The sequence below is a fragment of the Aristolochia californica genome, unplaced genomic scaffold, assembly GCF_029961685.1.
Source record: "Aristolochia californica isolate CCGP_79_NKW_82.1479 unplaced genomic scaffold, dmAriCali1.0.hap1 SCAF_9, whole genome shotgun sequence".
Lineage (NCBI taxonomy): Eukaryota > Viridiplantae > Streptophyta > Magnoliopsida > Piperales > Aristolochiaceae > Aristolochia > Aristolochia californica.
In genome coordinates, this window is record NW_027182290.1 from 1,871,109 (window position 1) to 1,890,803 (window position 19,695).

The 19,695-nt window shown below is 39.7% G+C and overlaps 3 protein-coding genes across 3 annotated transcripts; 2 read left to right on the forward strand and 1 right to left on the reverse strand.

Annotated features, from left to right (window-relative positions):
- Nucleotides 1-2,783: 2,783 nt before the first annotated feature.
- Nucleotides 2,784-6,002, forward strand: LOC137942174 (inositol-3-phosphate synthase 1-like). The gene is made up of 10 exons (XM_068787868.1): nt 2,784-3,124; nt 3,255-3,323; nt 3,460-3,595; nt 3,723-3,970; nt 4,121-4,347; nt 4,448-4,563; nt 4,874-5,050; nt 5,130-5,318; nt 5,419-5,481; nt 5,586-6,002. Exons 1-10 carry the CDS (start codon nt 2,937-2,939, stop codon nt 5,703-5,705), a joined length of 1,533 nt encoding a protein of 510 aa, XP_068643969.1. The 5' UTR covers nt 2,784-2,936; the 3' UTR covers nt 5,706-6,002.
- Nucleotides 6,003-8,443: 2,441 nt separating this feature from the next.
- LOC137940150 (non-specific lipid transfer protein GPI-anchored 11-like) lies at nt 8,444-9,208 on the reverse strand. The gene is made up of 3 exons (XM_068785088.1): nt 8,857-9,208; nt 8,709-8,738; nt 8,444-8,619 (listed from the first exon to the last, which is right to left on the reverse strand). Exons 1-3 carry the CDS (start codon nt 9,206-9,208, stop codon nt 8,444-8,446), a joined length of 558 nt encoding a protein of 185 aa, XP_068641189.1.
- Nucleotides 9,209-10,100: 892 nt separating this feature from the next.
- Nucleotides 10,101-17,956, forward strand: LOC137941553 (probable protein phosphatase 2C BIPP2C1). The gene is made up of 9 exons (XM_068787013.1): nt 10,101-10,366; nt 10,484-11,412; nt 13,614-13,759; nt 13,929-13,998; nt 15,818-15,905; nt 16,942-17,111; nt 17,182-17,325; nt 17,412-17,540; nt 17,656-17,956. Exons 1-9 carry the CDS (start codon nt 10,147-10,149, stop codon nt 17,821-17,823), a joined length of 2,064 nt encoding a protein of 687 aa, XP_068643114.1. The 5' UTR covers nt 10,101-10,146; the 3' UTR covers nt 17,824-17,956.
- Nucleotides 17,957-19,695: the final 1,739 nt, after the last annotated feature.

Here is a 19,695-nt window from a genome sequence, read left to right on the forward strand (position 1 = left end):
CTGAAACTGAATTTCGAGGTATGGCTCATGGTGTATGCGAGTTGTTATGGATATGGAATATACTGAAAGACTTAGGGATTAAATACGACAAACTTATGAATCTCCACTGTGATAACAAGGCAGCCATCGCAATTGCACAAAATCCTGTTCAACATGATCACACTAAACATGTTGAAGTTGATCGTCATTTCATCATGGGGAACCTTGATACAAAGATTATACAATTCCCCTTTATTCAATCTGAGAGTCAGATGGCTGATATGCTCATGAAGACAGTATCAGGGAAAACATTTCATGGTATAATTAACAAGTTGGGCATGACCGATATCTATGCACCAACTTGAGGGGGAGTGTTGAACTGTATAGCGTGATTGTTTCCTCTGATCCCGTGATTGTATTTTTTATTTTATTCCTTGATTTTAGGATCTAAATTGATCCTAAAATCGACTTGTAATGTATTATAAATAACCTCCTAGACGGAGAAGAAAACATCATTGAAAACTATTTTTTGAAGGTTATGTTTTAACAAAAAGGACATGCACCACTTGGAGAAGGTTTGAAACGCCCACACCTTGAACAACCATTTAAAAAAAAAAACGAAAGCTTCCAAAGGATATACACCACTTGATCTTATATTTGTCTATATCTTATTTTCTTGAATTTTCGACTCAAGAAATTTAAAACTTTTAAAGAATATAGATCGTCGGATATAAATTTAACAATTAATAATTTAGATTGGATATTTATCGAATTTAACTTTCATCATTCAAATTCCACCCGATTACGATATCAAATCCTTTTTCTTTCCATTGTTTCTTCTTTATCATTTTTGTTATTGCAATAAATCCCTGTATTATACATATGTGACAAAATTTACCCTAAGGGTCATGAGTCACTATCCATATAGAGTGTATTAATTGATAGAGCCAATATGTATCAGATTTTAGGTATCCATACATATTAAGAAAAACTACTGATGCACCTACTTTGTTACTTACCACTTCCTTATGGAAATGTATTGGCCCATGGAGAGTGTATTTTGCCCATGTGGTGAAAATGTGGGTGTCCCTTTCTTCACATTTGGCCACTTTCATCCCCCATTCAATGGCCTATGTGGTACAACTCCTACCATAGGATTAAAATACCGACCCCCCATTATTGTCCTCCTCCTGTCCCATTCACACTCTGCCTTTCAGGCCTTCTCCATCAATCTGGGCGCTCACATTTTTGGTGGGTCCGCCCCTAAAATGGGCACGCTGGCACAATCATGGACCTCAGAACTTAAGGTCTCCTACTGTATTACGACTAGTCTATTATCACTGATACGTTTTTTCTCCTCCTATAGCTTATACGAAGGGGTCAGGTTGAGGGAATCTTGAGGTACTTACACATGCGTGGGTCCCATCGGGATTTGTGACGGGTTGTCTTGGACCGCTTAATATGACAGTCCAGACCTTGATCTGACAATGGCGTGTCTGTACCACGTCTGGAAAGGGAGAGGCTGACCGGTTTATAGGTGGAGGGGACGGTTTGGCTGGACTTGGGTCAGTGAGGGAACCTTTAAAAATTATAATAAATTCGCAATAAAGACAAACCGGAAATGGACAGATGGAGTGCTACGTGTTTATATGGCTGAAGTAAAAGTGATCAGTCAAAATGTTTACTAGTCGGGCTGGTTCAATCAACGGAACCGAACCCATGAACTGTCTGGGCATAGCAAGGCCGCCAGGCCCTGAAAGGCCACGGTATCGCTCCCCACAGACAAGCCTAAATAAACCGTATATGCGATGCGTGGGACCCACTCATGATGGGACGCAATCCAGCTCCCCACAAGATGGCCCACAAGCGTGCACTTTTGAGAAGAAGCGGCAGCCACTGGCGCCTCGCGCGACCCACGAAACGACACGAAAATTCTCAGCTCATTAAATAGAAGAAAAATGGGTACCACGAGATTTTCGGCGCTATTTGCTTTGTTTCTAACCGGGTGGAGTTATTGTCCGGGAATCGAGATTCTCTCTTCCGGAGAAAATCCTACTCCCACGGGAAACATGGTTTTAGCTCACAAGCAACTTTTCTACGAATCCCACACGTGTTTTATTTTTCAAGGAAGGCACCCTAAGTGTCGCAAACTCCACAGTTGAGTCGAGTCGTGTCAGTTTTGAGTCCAAACAGACCGAACAAGTGAAAAAACCCTGGTTGTTATTAGACCTACCAGCCTCCCAATGAATAACATGGGTCCATGACACATTGAGAATGCAACTTGGACAACTCCAATAATGAAAATCGATTAGTTTCTGTCTAACATTAGGGACCATTGGTGGGCTCTTACACAAAAATGTTCATGTCTCAAAAGGGATGTTCCATGGCTCACTACCCCATTGGCGTAACTGTGATATAGACTAGTAATAGACTACCCTTTAATTCATAGGTTGTTTTTATCAACTGCCGAATTTTAACTTCTGATTGAATTATTCACCAATTATTCACCAATATAAAGGAATGCCCTCGCCAAACTTCTTTTCTAAGAGAACAAGGTGGGCCCGACTCCCTCAAGCAGTAACACGTGCCCATCTGTGGGCCCCCAACGTGTAAAGAGCCTGGACACCCGTCCCCACACATGTCAAAGCGCTCCCACGCTTGTGTCACGGCTCAGAGCGGTTAAGTGGCCTCTATGAACTTTTCTGAGCCCCTATGAACTTTTCTGATGTTCTCCTCTGCGTCCTATTATATTGAGCCACGTGCCTACCCTTCGTGGTTATAAATCTCTCACCGAGGGGGTGTCGAAGAGGTAGAACTGAGGCAATTGGCGACGAGGAGGAAGAAGTCGCTCTATCCCTCGCACCTCGCTCTCTACCCCTGTCTCTGTGACCTGTGTCTAGGGTTTTTGGCTGCTCCTCTGTGTTTTCCCAGTTCGACCTTTCGTTCTTTTCGCGAAAATGTTCATCGAGAATTTCCGTGTGGAGAGCCCGAATGTGATGTACACAGACGATGAAATTCAGTCTGTTTATAATTACGAGACCACCGAGCTCGTTCATGAGAACCGGAACGGGATTTACCAGTGGATCGTCAAGCCGAAGACTGTCCAATACGAGTTCAAGACCGAAACTCGTGTTCCCAAACTCGGGTGCGTGTACTTGAAATGGGAAATCTTGAACGTGGTTGTTTAGTTCGTTCATGTTAGGGTGCGGAGCTCTGTTTTTTTTTTTTTTCTGTTTTTCCGCTGAAATGGGATTCGTTTGTGGTTTTGTCTTCAGGGTGATGCTTGTTGGGTGGGGCGGAAACAATGGTTCCACCTTGACGGCTGGTGTGATCGCTAATCGGGAGTAAGTTTTGTCATTTTTTCCCGACATTTATTGTTCTTAATTGTTGATCTTGGTTTGCTGATGATGCTTTGAGGTGATATTTTGGTTTTGGTGGAAGTATTTATTGGCTACTGTTCTGTGATGTCTGATTTGATAGGGGCATTTCCTGGGCAACAAAAGACAAAGTGCAGCAGGCCAACTACTTTGGGTCTTTGACCCAAGCTTCGTCCATCAGGGTTGGGTCCTTCAATGGCGAAGAGATTTACGCTCCGTTTAAGAGCTTGCTCCCTATGGTAATAATATAATAAAGAGTATATAATATATTATATTTTTCCATTAAAATACGCATTGATAAGTTGGCTTTTGTTTGCCTTACTACTCAACAATTATTAATTCAGCATTCTGGTTTGCTCATTTTAGGTGAATCCTGACGATGTTGTCTTTGGAGGCTGGGACATCAGCAACATGAATGTGGCTGACGCCATGGCTAGGGCTAAGGTCCTGGACTTCGATTTGCAGAAGCAGTTGAGGCCCTACATGGAATCCATGGTCCCTTTGCCTGGGATATATGACGCAGATTTCATTGCCGCCAACCAGGGTTCCCGTGCTAATAACATAATCAAAGGCACCAAGAAGGAACAAGTTGAACAAATCATCAAGGATATTAGGTAAATATCCGTTCTTTGGCCGTAGTCTTGTTGAACTACAAAAAAATTCTCACCCATCCGGGACCCAAGAGTCACGCTCGTTAAAATTTATACAGTAACTGATTACCCAATTATGATTAGCTCTGATTTGGGCTTTTTTATGAACTAAAGGGATTTTCAAGCTGCCAACAAGGTTGATAAAGTTGTGGTCCTCTGGACTGCCAACACTGAGAGATACAGCAACGTGGTGGTGGGTCTCAACGACACCACGGAGAACCTCCTTGCTGCCTTGGACAGAGACGAAACGGAAATATCTCCTTCGACATTGTATGCTTTGGCATGCATCATGGAAAACGTTCCATTCATTAATGGAAGCCCACAGAACACCTTCGTTCCAGGTTCCAGTCTAAACTAGTGATACAGGATGTCAAGCTCTGATCGTAAAGAAATTGCATGGGTGTTAAGTGCCCCTTTTGTTGTGATAATTTAATTGTGCAGGGCTAATTGATTTGGCAATTAAGAGGAACAGCTTGATAGGTGGAGATGATTTTAAGAGTGGGCAGACCAAGATGAAGTCTGTCTTGGTTGATTTCCTCGTTGGTGCTGGTATCAAGGTATTATACGATGTTTTATCTGCGGGAATTGCCTGAATTTAAATATCAGCTTAGCTATTCTGGAGTGCTTAGAATGTTCAGAGAACAGCCCACTACAAGACAGTCTTGTAGAGTGCCCTCAATCTAGATTTTCCTATTTTATAACCGGTTGAATTTGACCTAGAAGAGTTAATTGTTTTCCTCCTTTTTCCTGCAACCAAAGTGGTAGTTGCCCCTGTTGCTTTGCTGGGTCTCTTACTTGAACTGTTTAATTACTGAAGCCGGTTCTACTTTGGAATTACTGAGGCATTGAAAAAAATTATGTTTTCAGCCCACATCCATTGTCAGCTACAATCATCTGGGTAACAATGACGGCATGAACTTGTCAGCTCCTCAGACCTTCAGGTCCAAGGAGATCTCAAAGAGCAACGTCGTCGACGACATGGTGTCCAGCAATGGCATCCTCTATGAGCCCGGCGAGCACCCTGATCACGTCATCGTCATCAAGGTAAAAAGCAAATCATCTTAAAACCAGGTGAATCGTCCCGTTTGAGTTTGGTTTTAATTCCTTGTTTGATTGTCTGCAGTACGTGCCGTATGTCGGAGACAGCAAGAGAGCCTTGGACGAGTACACCTCGGAGATCTTCATGGGTGGCAAGAGCACCATCGTCCTCCACAACACCTGCGAGGACTCGCTCTTGGCCGCTCCAATCATCCTCGACCTGGTCTTACTCGCCGAGCTCAGCACCAGGATTCAACTCAAAGCCGATGGAGAGGTTAGTTACCTTCTTCCTCTCCTCTACCTGGGGTCAAACCCAGTTTGAAATTTTTGCTCTTAGCGACAAGATTACAAATTTTATCGAGTGTTTTTTGCAGGCTAAATTCCACTCGTTCCACCCAGTAGCCACCATTCTGAGTTACCTCACCAAGGCACCCCTGGTAAATCACAAGACCGACCGTTGAGATACAATTTCATCTCAGATTCACTTCAATCTTAATAATTGTTATCTGTTCATCTGATGATGTTGGGGAAAACGGTGCAGGTCCCGCCAGGCACCCCAGTGGTGAACGCCCTGTCAAAGCAAAGGGCGATGCTGGAGAACATAATGAGGGCCTGCATTGGGTTGGCTCCTGAGAACAACATGATTTTGGAGTACAAATGAAGAGTGGTAGTCGGAGTTAGATATAGGGGGCGATCAACTCTCGCTCGTCGTCTCCAAGGTGTATTTACTGTGTTTTGTTTTTGTTCACGGGTAGTACCTCCTGCATTATAATTGTATTTGCATGGTTCAGGCGTTGATAGCTTCTTTCCAATCTGTTTTCCGTTTTTTAGCCTTTTTTCCACATGTAAGTGTGTTGCCGGTGATGCGCTTTCGGTGCAATCAATCCTCGGTGCCTTGTTGTAATTATTCTTACGGCGAATATGAATATATAATAAAATATCAAGTATAGCTTGCTTCCGGAGTTGTCCATTTGATTCCCTCTCCAGAAGAAGCTCGACCTCTCTGTAATTGGAAATTGGAAATTGCCACCGCTGTTGGAAAGAGTTGTATTGACTGAAAGAGACGAAAGGCTTACGCTTTGTTGCTTGTACTCGAAACTGTGGACAAGAATGCAGCTCCATCTGCATGTAGCAGAAACGGACAATCTGGGATGGAGAGCGTGCAGGAGGACCTTCATGCTCCGTCTAAGTGGAAGGATGAAAAGGAGATGCTAGTTTGGACTTTCCTCACTGTTATCTCTCTGTTGGTTTTGGCCGAGTCCTCTCCGATTCATCCCGGGTTTGGCTATGAACCAGCGAGTCCCAATTCAACTCCTGGCTCAGATTTTCATATGCTGTGGATTGCGTATTAAAAATGTTCAGAAACCCAAGATTATTCAGTCAAATCTCCTGAGTGTGGATCAATCTATATATATATATATAAGTGCTTCGGAGGCCAAATATGATGATGTCCTCGATGCCATCTAGTCCTTGTTGCTCTGTTACTGTTAATTGAAATCTGTTTTCATTTGTTTATTTTTCAATTTTAATTCAATTCCAAATTAACAGGGATTTTCGAGTTAGGATGTTTGGAAATATCCATAAATATGTTGAGTATTAGCACAATAACTACAATACAATTATTAATAAATGTAATAATTTCACATTAAGTAGTATAATATAATTAGTCATATTATTTATTTGATTAAATCAGTTTAATGTTAAGTCGAAAACAAATTTCACTTTATTTTAATTAACATTCTCATTCAAATTAATATAAACCAGTTATTATAAAAATTAATTTAATTTATATAATTTATAAAAGTATTTCAACAAATGAATGATTTTTAAATAAAAAATATTTTTATTAAAAAGTATATATTAATATAATATAATATAATAATTATTGTAATATATACAAATTTTAAAATTTTAATTTATTAAATAGTAATTTAAATATATTAGTCAAACACTAAGTTCAGAATATATTAAATAAAATAATTAATTTCATATCAATATAATTTATATAAAATTTTCACTTAAATGATATAATACTGCATATTAATAAATTTAAAATTTGAAACAATATGACTTGATAAATTTATTTAATTTATGTTAACGTTATTTTGTTGTTATTGTCATGTCACTATCTCTGGAATTTAATATTTAAGAAATATAAATTCTAAAATATAGTAAAACAAATCTAAACATGCCCCTTGGCATTATATTTTCCGGATATCCCAATTTTACCATCTAATAATGCGATTTAACAAAATCATCCAGGCAACCATGTTTTGTCCTGTGAATAAATTGCATGTTTCCAAGAAAAAAATTAACTGAGATTAGATTTGTTGGATTATGTGATTCAACAATTTCTTGGATCAAGCCAACCTCTTGGATGGGTTGGATTGGACTGGACCTCTACACTAAGACTGCTCGACTGCATTGGATGTATTTAGATGGCCACATTTAAAATTACCTTCGGAGAATTAATACAAAAGTTTCCGGATGAAAGCTACAGAAGGTTACTCTTTCCATCTGTAGATTACAGTTTCCAAAACGACGGACCTCTTAAATGCTAAATTAATGGGAATATTTGACTGCAACTATGGGAGTTGATTCCATTCATGCCTTCTGGAAATCTTCTGGAGTAACTGATTCAGACGAGAACGACTAGTAAAAAATCAGTGCTTTACTTCCCTAACCATATATTGTATACTCAGTAATCTCCCGAATGATCTCTCAGGGATCTGCAAGCAAAGCACTGAGAGCACTAGCAGCCAGAAATGACACCGAGATGATCAGAGACGACGAACGGAGCAGGCACATGCTGAACCTGTGTGGGATCGTTTCGGCGGTGGCGGAGTGGGAAGTGGACAAGGTGGAGTCTTCTCTGGAGGTGGAGGTGGTGAACGGCAGTGTACACGGGAAAATTCATAACTTCAATACAATGGGAACACAGAAGAATGGAGAAAAAAACCCGAATATATGAGTCTTCTTCCTTCAGGCGGCGCCGGACTTCCCTTCTTCCTTACTACCTTCTGCCGGCGATCAAACCCAGTTAACCTTGAAATATATATTCGTATTATACCTCAACTTCTGTTGAAAAAGAAAGAACTCTTATCTGGGGAACGTCGTGTCTTTAGGATTCGGTGGATCTTCATCATATCTAAAGTTAAACTATCGTTACCCGTAAAACGAGAAACAAACTTTTATTGCCAAGACTATCAACAAATAAAGCGAATGAATTCAACATCCTGAAATTTCTCATAACATAGATATCGGAAGTTGATTCAAGTCAGCACGACGTGATGCCGACGAGAACAACTACTTGCAAATCACTGATTGATTCCCTAGCCCGATATTTTTTCTACTCTAAATCTAAATCTAAATCTAGTGCAGTGAAATCCCATAGATGTCTTAGAAGAGAGCTGCAATCGAAGCAGCGATAACAGCCAGGAATGCGGCCGAGATTGATAGAGATGAAGCACCAGAGCTGCCAGAACCTGCAGGTGGAGGCGTCGTAGGCGTTGCTGGTACCGGTGTGGGAACGCTCGGTGGTGAAGGGGGTGAATTGTTTGGCGGTGATGGAGGAACTGCACACACAAAAATCGAAACTTCAATACAATGGAAAAACATTAAAACAAGAAAAGAATGCACTCACAATGGCAGAAAAACCACTTACCAGGAGAAGGAGAAGGAGACGGTCCATTCCCTGCACGAAGAAGATAAGTGCTCACCCATTAATCAAAATCCAGAATCCGAAAATCCCAAACAATAACAAAATTAAACACCACAAAACCATCAACGAAAACGTCGAAAACTCCACATACCGCAAGGAGGATTAGGGATGTTACAGAGAGGAGGTAGAGAATGCAATCTGGTGAAGTTCAACGGAATGGGAGAAGCACCCGGGTGCTTCAAGGCCTCGCAAAGACAAGGCACGGCTTTATTATCCTTAAGAATTTCGCCATAAGATTTACAGCAATCAGCATCCGGCTTAGAGACGTTGCTTCCCTCCTCTACGAAGTTGACGCAGGCCATCAACGGCGTGAGATCTTGCGTCATGCAGGCAGGGAAGGAAGGGTCGGGAGTAGGCGATTGCGCCGAGCTCTTGGGTGGATCGGAGTGCACCGTGGAGACGAGAGCAGCGAGAAGCAAGAAGACACAGAGAGACTTCGCCATTGCCGGAGGAGGAAAGAAGGTTTCCAAGAAGAACAGATGACTGTGGCTTCGGAAGAGAGGCGAATGGGTAAAAATAAAAAGCGCCAATGCTGGGGGAGGATGAGACCGAACGTCCCGAGAAGAGCGAGGGAGAGTAGGATTTATCTGAACACTTGACACGTGTACGGTAAAGATGATGAGGGAGGATTTGGAAAGATTCGAGGGTTGAATCAAGAAGATTAAACTTCCTAACATTTCATGTTTAGCAACTTAATTAGCTGACGGGTTTAAGGAGATAATTCCACTCTTAGACAAAATTTGGGTCGGTTATTATAATATCCTTTTTAAGCATTATGAAGCAGACATGGATAGGGGTTGGGTTTACTAAAACCCGAACCAGATCCTAGAATCCAAAATTCGAATTTGAAAAAAACCCTTAATTTCTTATTATTAATAATAAGATTTAAGTTCCCTTTGCAGTATTATTTATTATTTATTATTTTTCATAAAATACTTTTTTATATTTTACAAATAAAATTATGTACTTCTCAGCAGTACCCACAATATTATTCAAGAAAAAACAGTTTGAGCTATAATATCTTCTATTTTCAAGAATATAATTTTTTACTAGAATATTTTATAAAATAAATTTATTAATTTTTTATTATGATTATTTAAATTTGATAATTTGAATCCTAAATGTTAAAGGCAATCAATAAAGATAGACACAATTTTAATTCTCATTAAGCACCTTGATGGATTGAATTAATCGCTTTGTTTTGTTTTACTTAAAAAAACCGTATCAAGCTTTTTTAATGGCGCGTAAGCTTATCCGTAGTCTTCGCCTCTCATACTCGTACATATAGGATCGAGCAAACTGCCCCTCGCTCGTGTCTCTTCTGGAACTCTTGATGTTCTCCTGGGAGCGAAAACCGTGACTTCCCCCAAAGACCTCGACGATGTCGGAATCCTTTACTAGATTTCTTGACCTCCGCTCTTTGACGACTTCGTCTTCCCACACGCTCTTGTTTCCAGCCAAAGTCGCTCCGAAACTGTTTCGATCAGCCCGAGTTTCCTCATTTCTTCAACCGCAGAGTCGAAGATTCAACAACCACGTAGTCTCGGCGGTTCCTCCGTCGGCTCCCGTTGAGGGTGAACTTGATCTTGTTTCGGCCACTGGTACTTCACCATATCTTTGAACCTCGTCGTTTTTTTAGTCTAGTTTCTGCAAAATGAGGTGGGTATGCTTTTATGCTGTTTTGTGGTTATTCATCTGGGCTTCGGTGATTTCGGCAGAATGCTCGGATGGTAGTGTCGTGTTCAGGTTCGGAACTGCTGAAGAGGCGAGAGAGCGGAATGAATTGGAAGAATTTGAAAGCAGGCGTTTGGTGTCTGAGGAGAGTAAGGAGGGAGTATTGGCTTCTGAAGATACGGAGAAAACGGAACCAGAAATTCAAGGAAATGATGAACAATTTGGACCAGGGGAGTTAGAAAATGAATGTTGGGGAGAGAAGTTTTCTGGTCCAAAGAGTGAACAGAAGGCGTGCCTGTCTAGTGAAGCCCCTTTATTGGCAGAAACGTCTCTTGATGGGATGACACCTGTTAGTGAGGTTTGTGATCATTCTGAAGAAGAAGCGAAATCAGGATCCTTAAAGAAGCAGCACGAAATTTTGTCAGAGCAGGATTCCAATGTGGAGAGAGAAACTGTTCATACCGATGAGGAGCATACTTCAATTGATTTGGAAGAGACAGGTGCTGCTGGCCTAGAGACTGAACACATATGTGTAAGCCCAGTTGCTATGGAAATATCAGGTGATGATGATGGTGGTGGTCCTGTAGTTAGTGAGAGCGATGACATGTTGGTTGGGAGTGGCAGCAAACAGCAATCGACTGAGGGGATTCTGGAAAATTTTAACGTGAAACTGGAGGGCAAATCCTCACCACAAAATGACTCTGAAAAAATACTGAAAGATAAGAAAAACACTTTCTTGAGCAGCGAGCAGAGCAATGATATGATCAGTGATGTTCCTCTTGGCATTGAAACATTGACCCAAAAAGCAGAAGCAGATAATGGTGAATGTGCCAGTGAGAGTCATGTGGTGATAAGTATGTTTAGCAGTAGTTTGGAATCTCCACAGAAGGTACTGGAAGATTCTGATGAGTTGGAAACTTCTAGTATTGCAGAGAATAAACCAATTTTAAATGTGGACAGGCATCATGAAGAGGTAAGGCTGAAAAAAGCTAAAAAGTGGTCAGTTGCATTTTCGTGTTTGTGTGGCTTGCTGTTTAATGGTTACATGTTAGGGCTTTACTTCATCTCTAGTTGGAAGCGTCCTTCATAAATCCATGAAGTACAATTGGGGCAGTATTTGTTTGAGATGGACTAGTCCACATAATGACCTGCCAATTCACATTATAAGCAAAGATATCATTGATGGATCCAATTTTTACTTAAATGATATAATAAACAAGAAAAAAACAGGATTAGAAGCTACAATGTGATTTTGTGACTTATCATCTGGTGAAGTGCTAATAAATCCTCAATCTTGGACCTAGTTTGCTGTTGAGTCTCATCTATTAATCTAAAGGATTATTTGACAAAGTTCTGAAATACATTCTGTTACAAACTTAGAGATGTTTTAGTTGAAGTTCTCAGTTGATTGTTTAAAAGAAGATAAGAGAATATTTCTGTGAGAAATACGAACTAGCTGCATCTACACCTTTTTGCCAGTGGCAATGAGATCCATCTTATCCATCTGCTCGAAAGCACATTATTTGCTGCTTGGCGTGAGCCTACATGATGATTAAAAGTCATTGATAAGGGTGCTCACTCTAGTTTGTTGGTCACATGCATGTCTAATGAATAGCTGAACAGTATCTGCCTCACAGCCATCAATATCGTCTTGAGTTTTTGTTTTTGCATGCTCATTTTTTAGATCTCTGGCTATTTATGTGTCTCTCTTTCTTGTAGCTATTATGTCCCTTTTGACATAGGTGATGTGTACTTCGTTGATCTTTATAGGTCAGAGTTCTCTTTTTTTTAAAATAATGTCTTATAATTTTTTTGAAAAAGACTTTTTGTCGTAGTTGAAGTTGGCCAGTTCCTCCCATAATGACTAATTGAAGTTAGGTGCACCCACAAAATTTTAGAACCTTTTACCTACTAACACTTCTCCTTATATCCGGTTATAAACAAACAACCTGGCCTAAGATATTGAGAACACGCATACATGACTACTATGAATGAACAGATGGACTTGGATTTTTCTCATACAATGGGCCAATTCCTCCCAATGTGGTTAGTGTCAGAGTGGTTCCGTCCACTCTTGTAGGTTGTAGCTTTCCGCACCTAAACAGATCGGTCCGTTGGGTTGTATTGGCTAGCCGCTGTCATGGTATCAGAGCTGGGCATGCCACGTCCCGCACTCGAATCCCGCGAGAGGTGGTCAAGAATGGGCGGGGTGGGTGTTAGAGTGGTTCTGTCCACTCTTGTAGGCGGTAGCTTTTTGCACCTAACAGATCGGTCTGTTGGGTTGTATTGGCTAGTCGCTGTCAGTTAGTTGAAGTTAGAAATCTATTTCTAATTGATAAATATAGGACCTTTCTGAGATCAAACTACTTTGGAAATAGTCTCTCACATGAAGCAGTGCTCACAATCAAATCAGTAGCCTGAGACGTGGAATTCTTTTTCCACTAACAATCTTTCATCAACAAGCGTCAGTGTTTGAAGCTTTATTCCAATGAGATGATTTTTTAACTTTTGAGAGCACTTCATCTAGAAAAAATTTCTATTTTTTATTCTGGTATTGGGTAGGAGTGTATATGGTATATGGATGAGACAGAATAGGCTATTTGTATACTGTTCCGGTTATTATCTTGGTATCCTGTATCTGTTCCGATTATTTAATGAAGGTATCAGATTCCATTTTTTTTACCCGGTTACTGACCAAATAAACGGATACATAAATGAAAAATAGTAAAAAATGATAAAAACGTATAAAATTATTAAAAATAAAAAAATAACCACATGTTTATAATGTCTTAAGACAGTAAAAAGTCATATAACAACATACATAACAAGGTCCTCCATAAATAGATATGTAACGAAATTGCAATAATAGCCTTACATAATCGGTGATCAGGTAATCGGGTATCATATTGGTATTACCCCATTCCATCCCGTTCTTTTCCGTTCTATAAATGGCAAATTGGTACACTGATTATATATGGGTATGATTTTTGTTTTGTATTTGTTCCATTTAATAAAAGACAGATGACTAATTGGGTAATTGGATTAAATTACCTCTAGTACTAGGTAACATGATAAATTTCAGAGAATTCTTATTGTCTTTATTTCCTGATATGGAATAAGTATCTTTTGCATAAGCTAGGGCTAACATACTTTGGATGTGTCCATTTTTTGTAGCAAGTAGCCAGTATTTCATTGCATCCTGAGATGCAAAACATTGAACTGGATGAAAGGAACACCAGTGCTGAGGTGGCTCAGATGGTTGAAAGTCCTTCCTTTTCTGCTCATCCAGGAGACACTGAAACTAGTCCTGATCCTTATGGGTATGCTTGTCCCTCTATTTTGACTTACAGTTATTTAATTCAATGTTGAAAATTAGGCCTTCACTAATCTGTCAATCAAGTGCTCTTGCACTATTGTTTTTTTTTTTTTTTCTTGGTTGATTTTCTGAACATTTACCTTATGTACATGATTCTTTCAATTTTGGTTCAGGGAAACTCCAATATTACCGACGAATCTCGTCCTATATTCTGGGGCTGCCATTATACCACATCCTTCTAAGGTATCTACCCTTTTTTGCTTCTATCATTTGTTCTTTTTCTTATTTTTTTGGTTTTTGGGGAACACAGAGACACTGCACTTTGAGCCCTTGGTGGGACCAGATGCTAAGACCTCACAATAGAACCCTCCTTTGAGTGGCCATTGCACCAAGTACCCAATCCATATTACGCTTATCATAATCGTTTTATTTTTTTACAGCATCTACCTTCTACTGCATTTACAAAAATCTCATATTTGACGATATTCAACAGCATGCATCTTTTCCTGAGCTGTCCTCAGCCTAGAACGAGTCAGTGCTTCCTGAAATGACTTAGGAATGGGCATAGAGGATAACACTGGAACAATTATTGTAGACAACAGTGGAAGTGAAGCGAATGAAGTAACAAAAGACAAGGGATGACAATTATTAAATCCCAAGTGTTGCCTTATAGAGTGGTACTTTTGACCGATTATGATAAAGCAATGGGGAGATCATCACCAGTAAGAGTACTTGTGGAAGAACCAAGACTATGACTTGCAGTGGTTGTTGGATTATCACTTACTAATAGAGGATGATCTTTGCTCAAATTAGATAATTGTGTGGAAGGTCCTTTTCTGTTATTAGTAATTACAGGCTTGTTCTACCTTTCATATATATCTTCGGTGGCTTTTGAGGCAGCAGGAGCCCGGTCCCCTTCTTAACATGGAGAAACCAGAGGTGGAGGAGAGAACAAATTAAAAGAATTATGTTATACTATTGGACTACGATAAGGTGTCTTCTTTAAAAATGTGTTGTTGACACTAAAATACAACTTTCTATGTCTTGGATGGCACTTACAATGTTTTTGAACTTGAAAATAACCCTACCAGACACTTTTAGTTTCAGGACAGGTAGGTTGTCCTCTAGTGATCCTAATATGCCTAATGTGTGACTAAGTAAGAGTAAAAAAAAAAAAATTCTTTTGGGGTGGGCTTGGGGGGTGGGGGAGGAGGAGTGAGAAAACGATGGACTATCAGAATACCGACAATGTAGAAGGAGCTCCCTGAGGACATCCGATGGTGGTGCGCAATTTGTCAAGTAATAAGAAGTCAACATGGCATCTTTTACTCCAATTATATGTGGATTCAAGTGAAACATAATTTTTTTTTTCCAATGGATGCTCAGAGACACCATTTCTCTGCTGTTATAAATGCAAAATGTTTGATTCGATAGATAGCCTTCCTCAGCCTTTTCACTTTACCTTATTCCTTTCAAGCAACAATTATCACCCCTAACAGGTTACGTTGGCGTTCAATCCTATATTTAGTGAGGAAGAATCTTATGCAGGATCAAATAGGTCTTTTCTGCCCTAATACCATAAAAAGTCTTTAAATTATGGACAAGGAAGTGAAGGAATTGATATGGGTAATAGCAAAAAGTGAGATTAAAAGAGGAAAAATACAAAAAATAGGAGAGTTTGTTTGCAGACCTAACAGAAAGTTGTTGACTTGGTTAGGCCTTCTTTGGCTTTTTGTTTTAACTATTGCCTGCACCTATCAAAAAGATGACCAGTTGACCATTTTTATTGAAGTTCTAAGGTTTGCAGTTGAAGTCAAAGGAATGGATGTGAAAATAAAGCACTTATAATACTCATTTTTGCACTTTTACTGTTGCCTTACATTTACTGGGAGTGTAGAGTGCTCAAGCTTCTGTGAGTGAGAATTTCCAATTAGGTGATTGTCTTCAATGATTATTTGCTATGTATTCAAAAGTTGAGTGTCTGTATGTAAATTATCCCTTTCACTTCAGTTCAATGTTGCAGCATGAAGGGAACATCAATTTTAGTAATATATAATGTCAGGTATTTACAGGTGGAGAGGATGCTTACTTTTTGTCAAGAGAAAACTGGTTTGGTGTAGCTGATGGTGTTGGTGCGTGGTCACTTGAAGGTAATCTTGTTGCTAGTGATATGTAGCTTTCTTTGAATTCTCATAAAAGCAAATTTGCTAATGCATTTTTATTAGCGACTTGAGCTTATTTAATTAAAAGTAGATTGAACCTTACTTGGAACTCTTTTGCTTATATTAAAAAAAATAATCTTGTGGACCGTATCTTTGTCTTTTTTATTATTGTACTTTTGTTTCTTATTATCCTCACTGCTGCAAAACTTTATGTAAACCTGAAGTCTTGAAGCGTACTCTTGTTCAATATGCATCTGTCAATCTTTTAGGGAAATGGTTTTACAAATTCCACTATATAATTATGGTGGTGGTTGTTAATATTCAGTTGTAATGGCTTTCTTGAGGTATCAAGCTGCCTTTTTCCAGTGGTTAGAAAGGGAAGAAGTAAAAGCAGATAAAAATCCTTGCTTCACTGGCATCGGCTTATAACTGAAGTAGGAGTCTTCACATGGTGAAAAAATTGTAATAATATGTGAAATGGCATGTGTTCGCTTCTAATCCAGACTCTTTACTTGTCCCTCTGTTTAGTCTCTGAGGGTGTAAGTGTTGTTGCAACTTTCTCTGCACTTTTTTGTATTCATTAGTAAATGATGCCGTAGTAGACAAAAGGTCAGTTTTTCAGGTAGCATGATAATTGCATCAATGATTTTTTAGAAAAAAAATCGTAATAAAGAGATGGATGGATCCAGATAATAGTATTCGAGGAACAGGGTGTACTATTTTGTAGTGGATCTACTGTGAACTTATGCCTCACTTCTATATGGGACACCTTATTTTATTCTTACTGGACCATTTGACTATTCTCCAACCTTTTATTTCTTCTTACACTCATAGAGGATGCCTAATGAACAGTCACTTTTCAAGCATCTGATAAGTTTTTTTCCAATTGATAGCATAGTTCATGATCGTCAAAAAGATCAAACAAGTTTTGGCAGCTGACTGATTGAGCCCATAATTTAAAAGCAATCTCCCATGCCAATGAAATGCACCCATTTTGACATAGTAGATTTCACTACTTCTGCAGGAATTAATGCAGGATTATATGCTCGAGAGCTGATGGAAATTTGTGCAAGGTTTGTGTCCAATTCTCTAAGCACTCGAGCACCTGAACCTAATGAAGTTCTCATTCGAAGTGTTGCCGAGGCTAGTTCCCCGGGTTCATCCACTGCTTTGGTTGCTCGATTTGATGGCCAGGTACTATTCAAGAAACCTCCTTGGGCTTTTTACTGACTAAAACAATTGCTAATAGTGAAACTATTGGTAGGTTCTTCATGTGGCAAATATCGGCGATTCTGGATTTGTGGTAGTAAGAAATGGCACTGTTTCTGAGAGGTCCATTCCTATGGTTTATGAGTTCAATTTCCCCGTCCAGGTCCAGAAAGGAGATGATCCATCTGAACAAATAGAGGTATGCATGATGGTTATTTAATTTTGTCAGAACACAATTTCAACTATTAGTACAAATAAATCTGCTTGTGCTCAACTATGACGCAGAGCTACAAAATCCAGTTACATGAAGGTGACTTGATCGTTGCAGCAACCGATGGCTTCTTTGACAATCTATATGAGCAAGAAATTATATCAATTATTTCAAAATCCTTGCAACTTAAGATGAAACCAGAGGTTTGAGTTGATTTCTGTGTGCCCCTTAAACAGTTAAAACCTGTTAAGCTACTCAATCTTTATCATTATTCACATTTCTTCTTCTTTTGAGCTTTCCATGGTTGCTGTGATTCAGAGAATTGCTGAGGTACTGGCAATGCGGGCACAGGAGATAGGGAGGTCAGCATCTGCAAGAAGCCCCTTTGCCGATGCAGCCCAAGCAGCTGGCTACCCTTCATTCAGAGGTGGCAAGCTAGACGATGTGACTGTCCTTGTGTCCATTGTTCAGAGCTCCAACTCATAGCTCAATGTCCTATTTCTTCTGTAAAATTGTAATGATCTGCTGTAGATGAAATTAAATCAAAAGCATTTCTGATTAATACGTGAGTTTAGTTTTACATTCTCTAAAGAAAATTCAGAATAAACTTCTATTTTCACCAATTAATACAAAATGATAAAATGTTGGTTGTTATAGCATCCATGTACCTGTTCATCTTGGAGATACTAGGATTGATTGTCTTAATACAGGTGCTCGTTCATGTTTCTTCTCTTTGACCAATTGCTCATATTACTTGATAAAATTCCCAAAGAAAAGCTACTCAAAACTCATGTTGGTTAGTTCCAATTAGACAAAAGATAATCTCCCTGTTGCTGTTTTTTTAAGAACAGTCCTGCCGATGATTGGAAAGGTTCGCCTTTTGTCCCAATTAGAGAGGTTTCACCTTTTGATTCGTGACTCACTCCAGTCCCTGGGTTGTGAGAACAGAACCTCGTTCGAGTTCGGTTGGTTTACTGAAACTAGTAGGAAACCTAGCCTCAAATTTGATTCAAGATCGGATTTATTTGAACAGAACCGAACTGGATCCTAACCTAACTCGAGTTATTCAAGAACAGGTTCGGTTTGATGCCACCCTACTTCCAAGCATTGTAGAAGATCTTCCAGACAGTGGAGGAGATCCCGCTGCTTAAGCAGCAAGTTCAAAGGTAACGGAATGGAAAACTGGGAAGAACATTACCTAATCGGAGCATACTTATATTATAGTAGAATTTGATCAAATTTAAGATCCCCTATAAGAGTCCTTTCACTGAAATAAAAGAGGCAAGCTCCTCCTAAACTGAGAAATTTCCTTATCCCTGTCATTCACACGCTGGAAGCCGAAAAAAGAAAAAGATTCCCAAATTTCTTTCTTCATTTACTTCTGCATAGCGCGAAATTCAATCTTCAAGAGGCAAGTCCAGTTTAGTTTCCATAGCTCAAGTGAAATCATACGAAGTCTGTCAGTAGAGCGAAATCATCTCTCAGTCATTAAAGATTACAGCTGCCACTGAGGAACTCCAAACTTATAAAACCCGACAATCACGTATCCTTTGTCATTCTCACAATCGCTCGCTTTCCTCTCTCTGAATGGCGAGCATGTAGCAGACGAACATTCCTGCGTTTGCTCTCTTCGGTCTGCTCCTTGTTCTCGTATCTGCTGCTCCTGCCCACTGTAAGTGATTTCTCAGTTACGTACTCTTGATTTGAAAACTCGAGAAATTAACCAGTCTCGTTTCTGAAAATCAAGTTTCATGTGGGCGAGTCTGTGATTGTGCAGGTGCGAGGGAGGGATTACGGAGGGAGACGTTGCAGTGTGGGTATGGGTTTAAACCGGTCGTGTGCAACGCCAGCAGCTGCTTGAATTATTGTAAGAAACGCTATGGCAAACAACTGTTAAGAGCAATGTGTCGTCCCGACGGTTTCTGCATGTGTATTTATTGTTGGTGTGGGTCGGTCGTTCTCTGCTATCTGATATGCAGGGAAACTGCTTTCTGGAAATAAAAGATGAAATTTATTTCTCTCTCTTTCTCTGGCCATGACACTTCTCTAAGAGTGGGTCAAACGTACCATCATCCTATTGTATTCACTGTTCTTGAGAGTGGTTTTTTTCTATTTTTGGCAATCCGTATAGCTTCTCCAACCTTTCTTAATCGGATCCAGTCCACGTGTTTCAACAACAATGCCGTTGGCTTTCATTTGATTGTCAGATGTTAGATTAATTGAACCAGTGTACGTACGAATGAATTCAATAAATACGAAGATATACTCTTTCAGGCCCACCTACGTGATTGGTCTTATTCATTATTAGCCTAGAAAATCCCATTTCATTTCAAAAGTATCTTTCATGTGTCCCCCTAC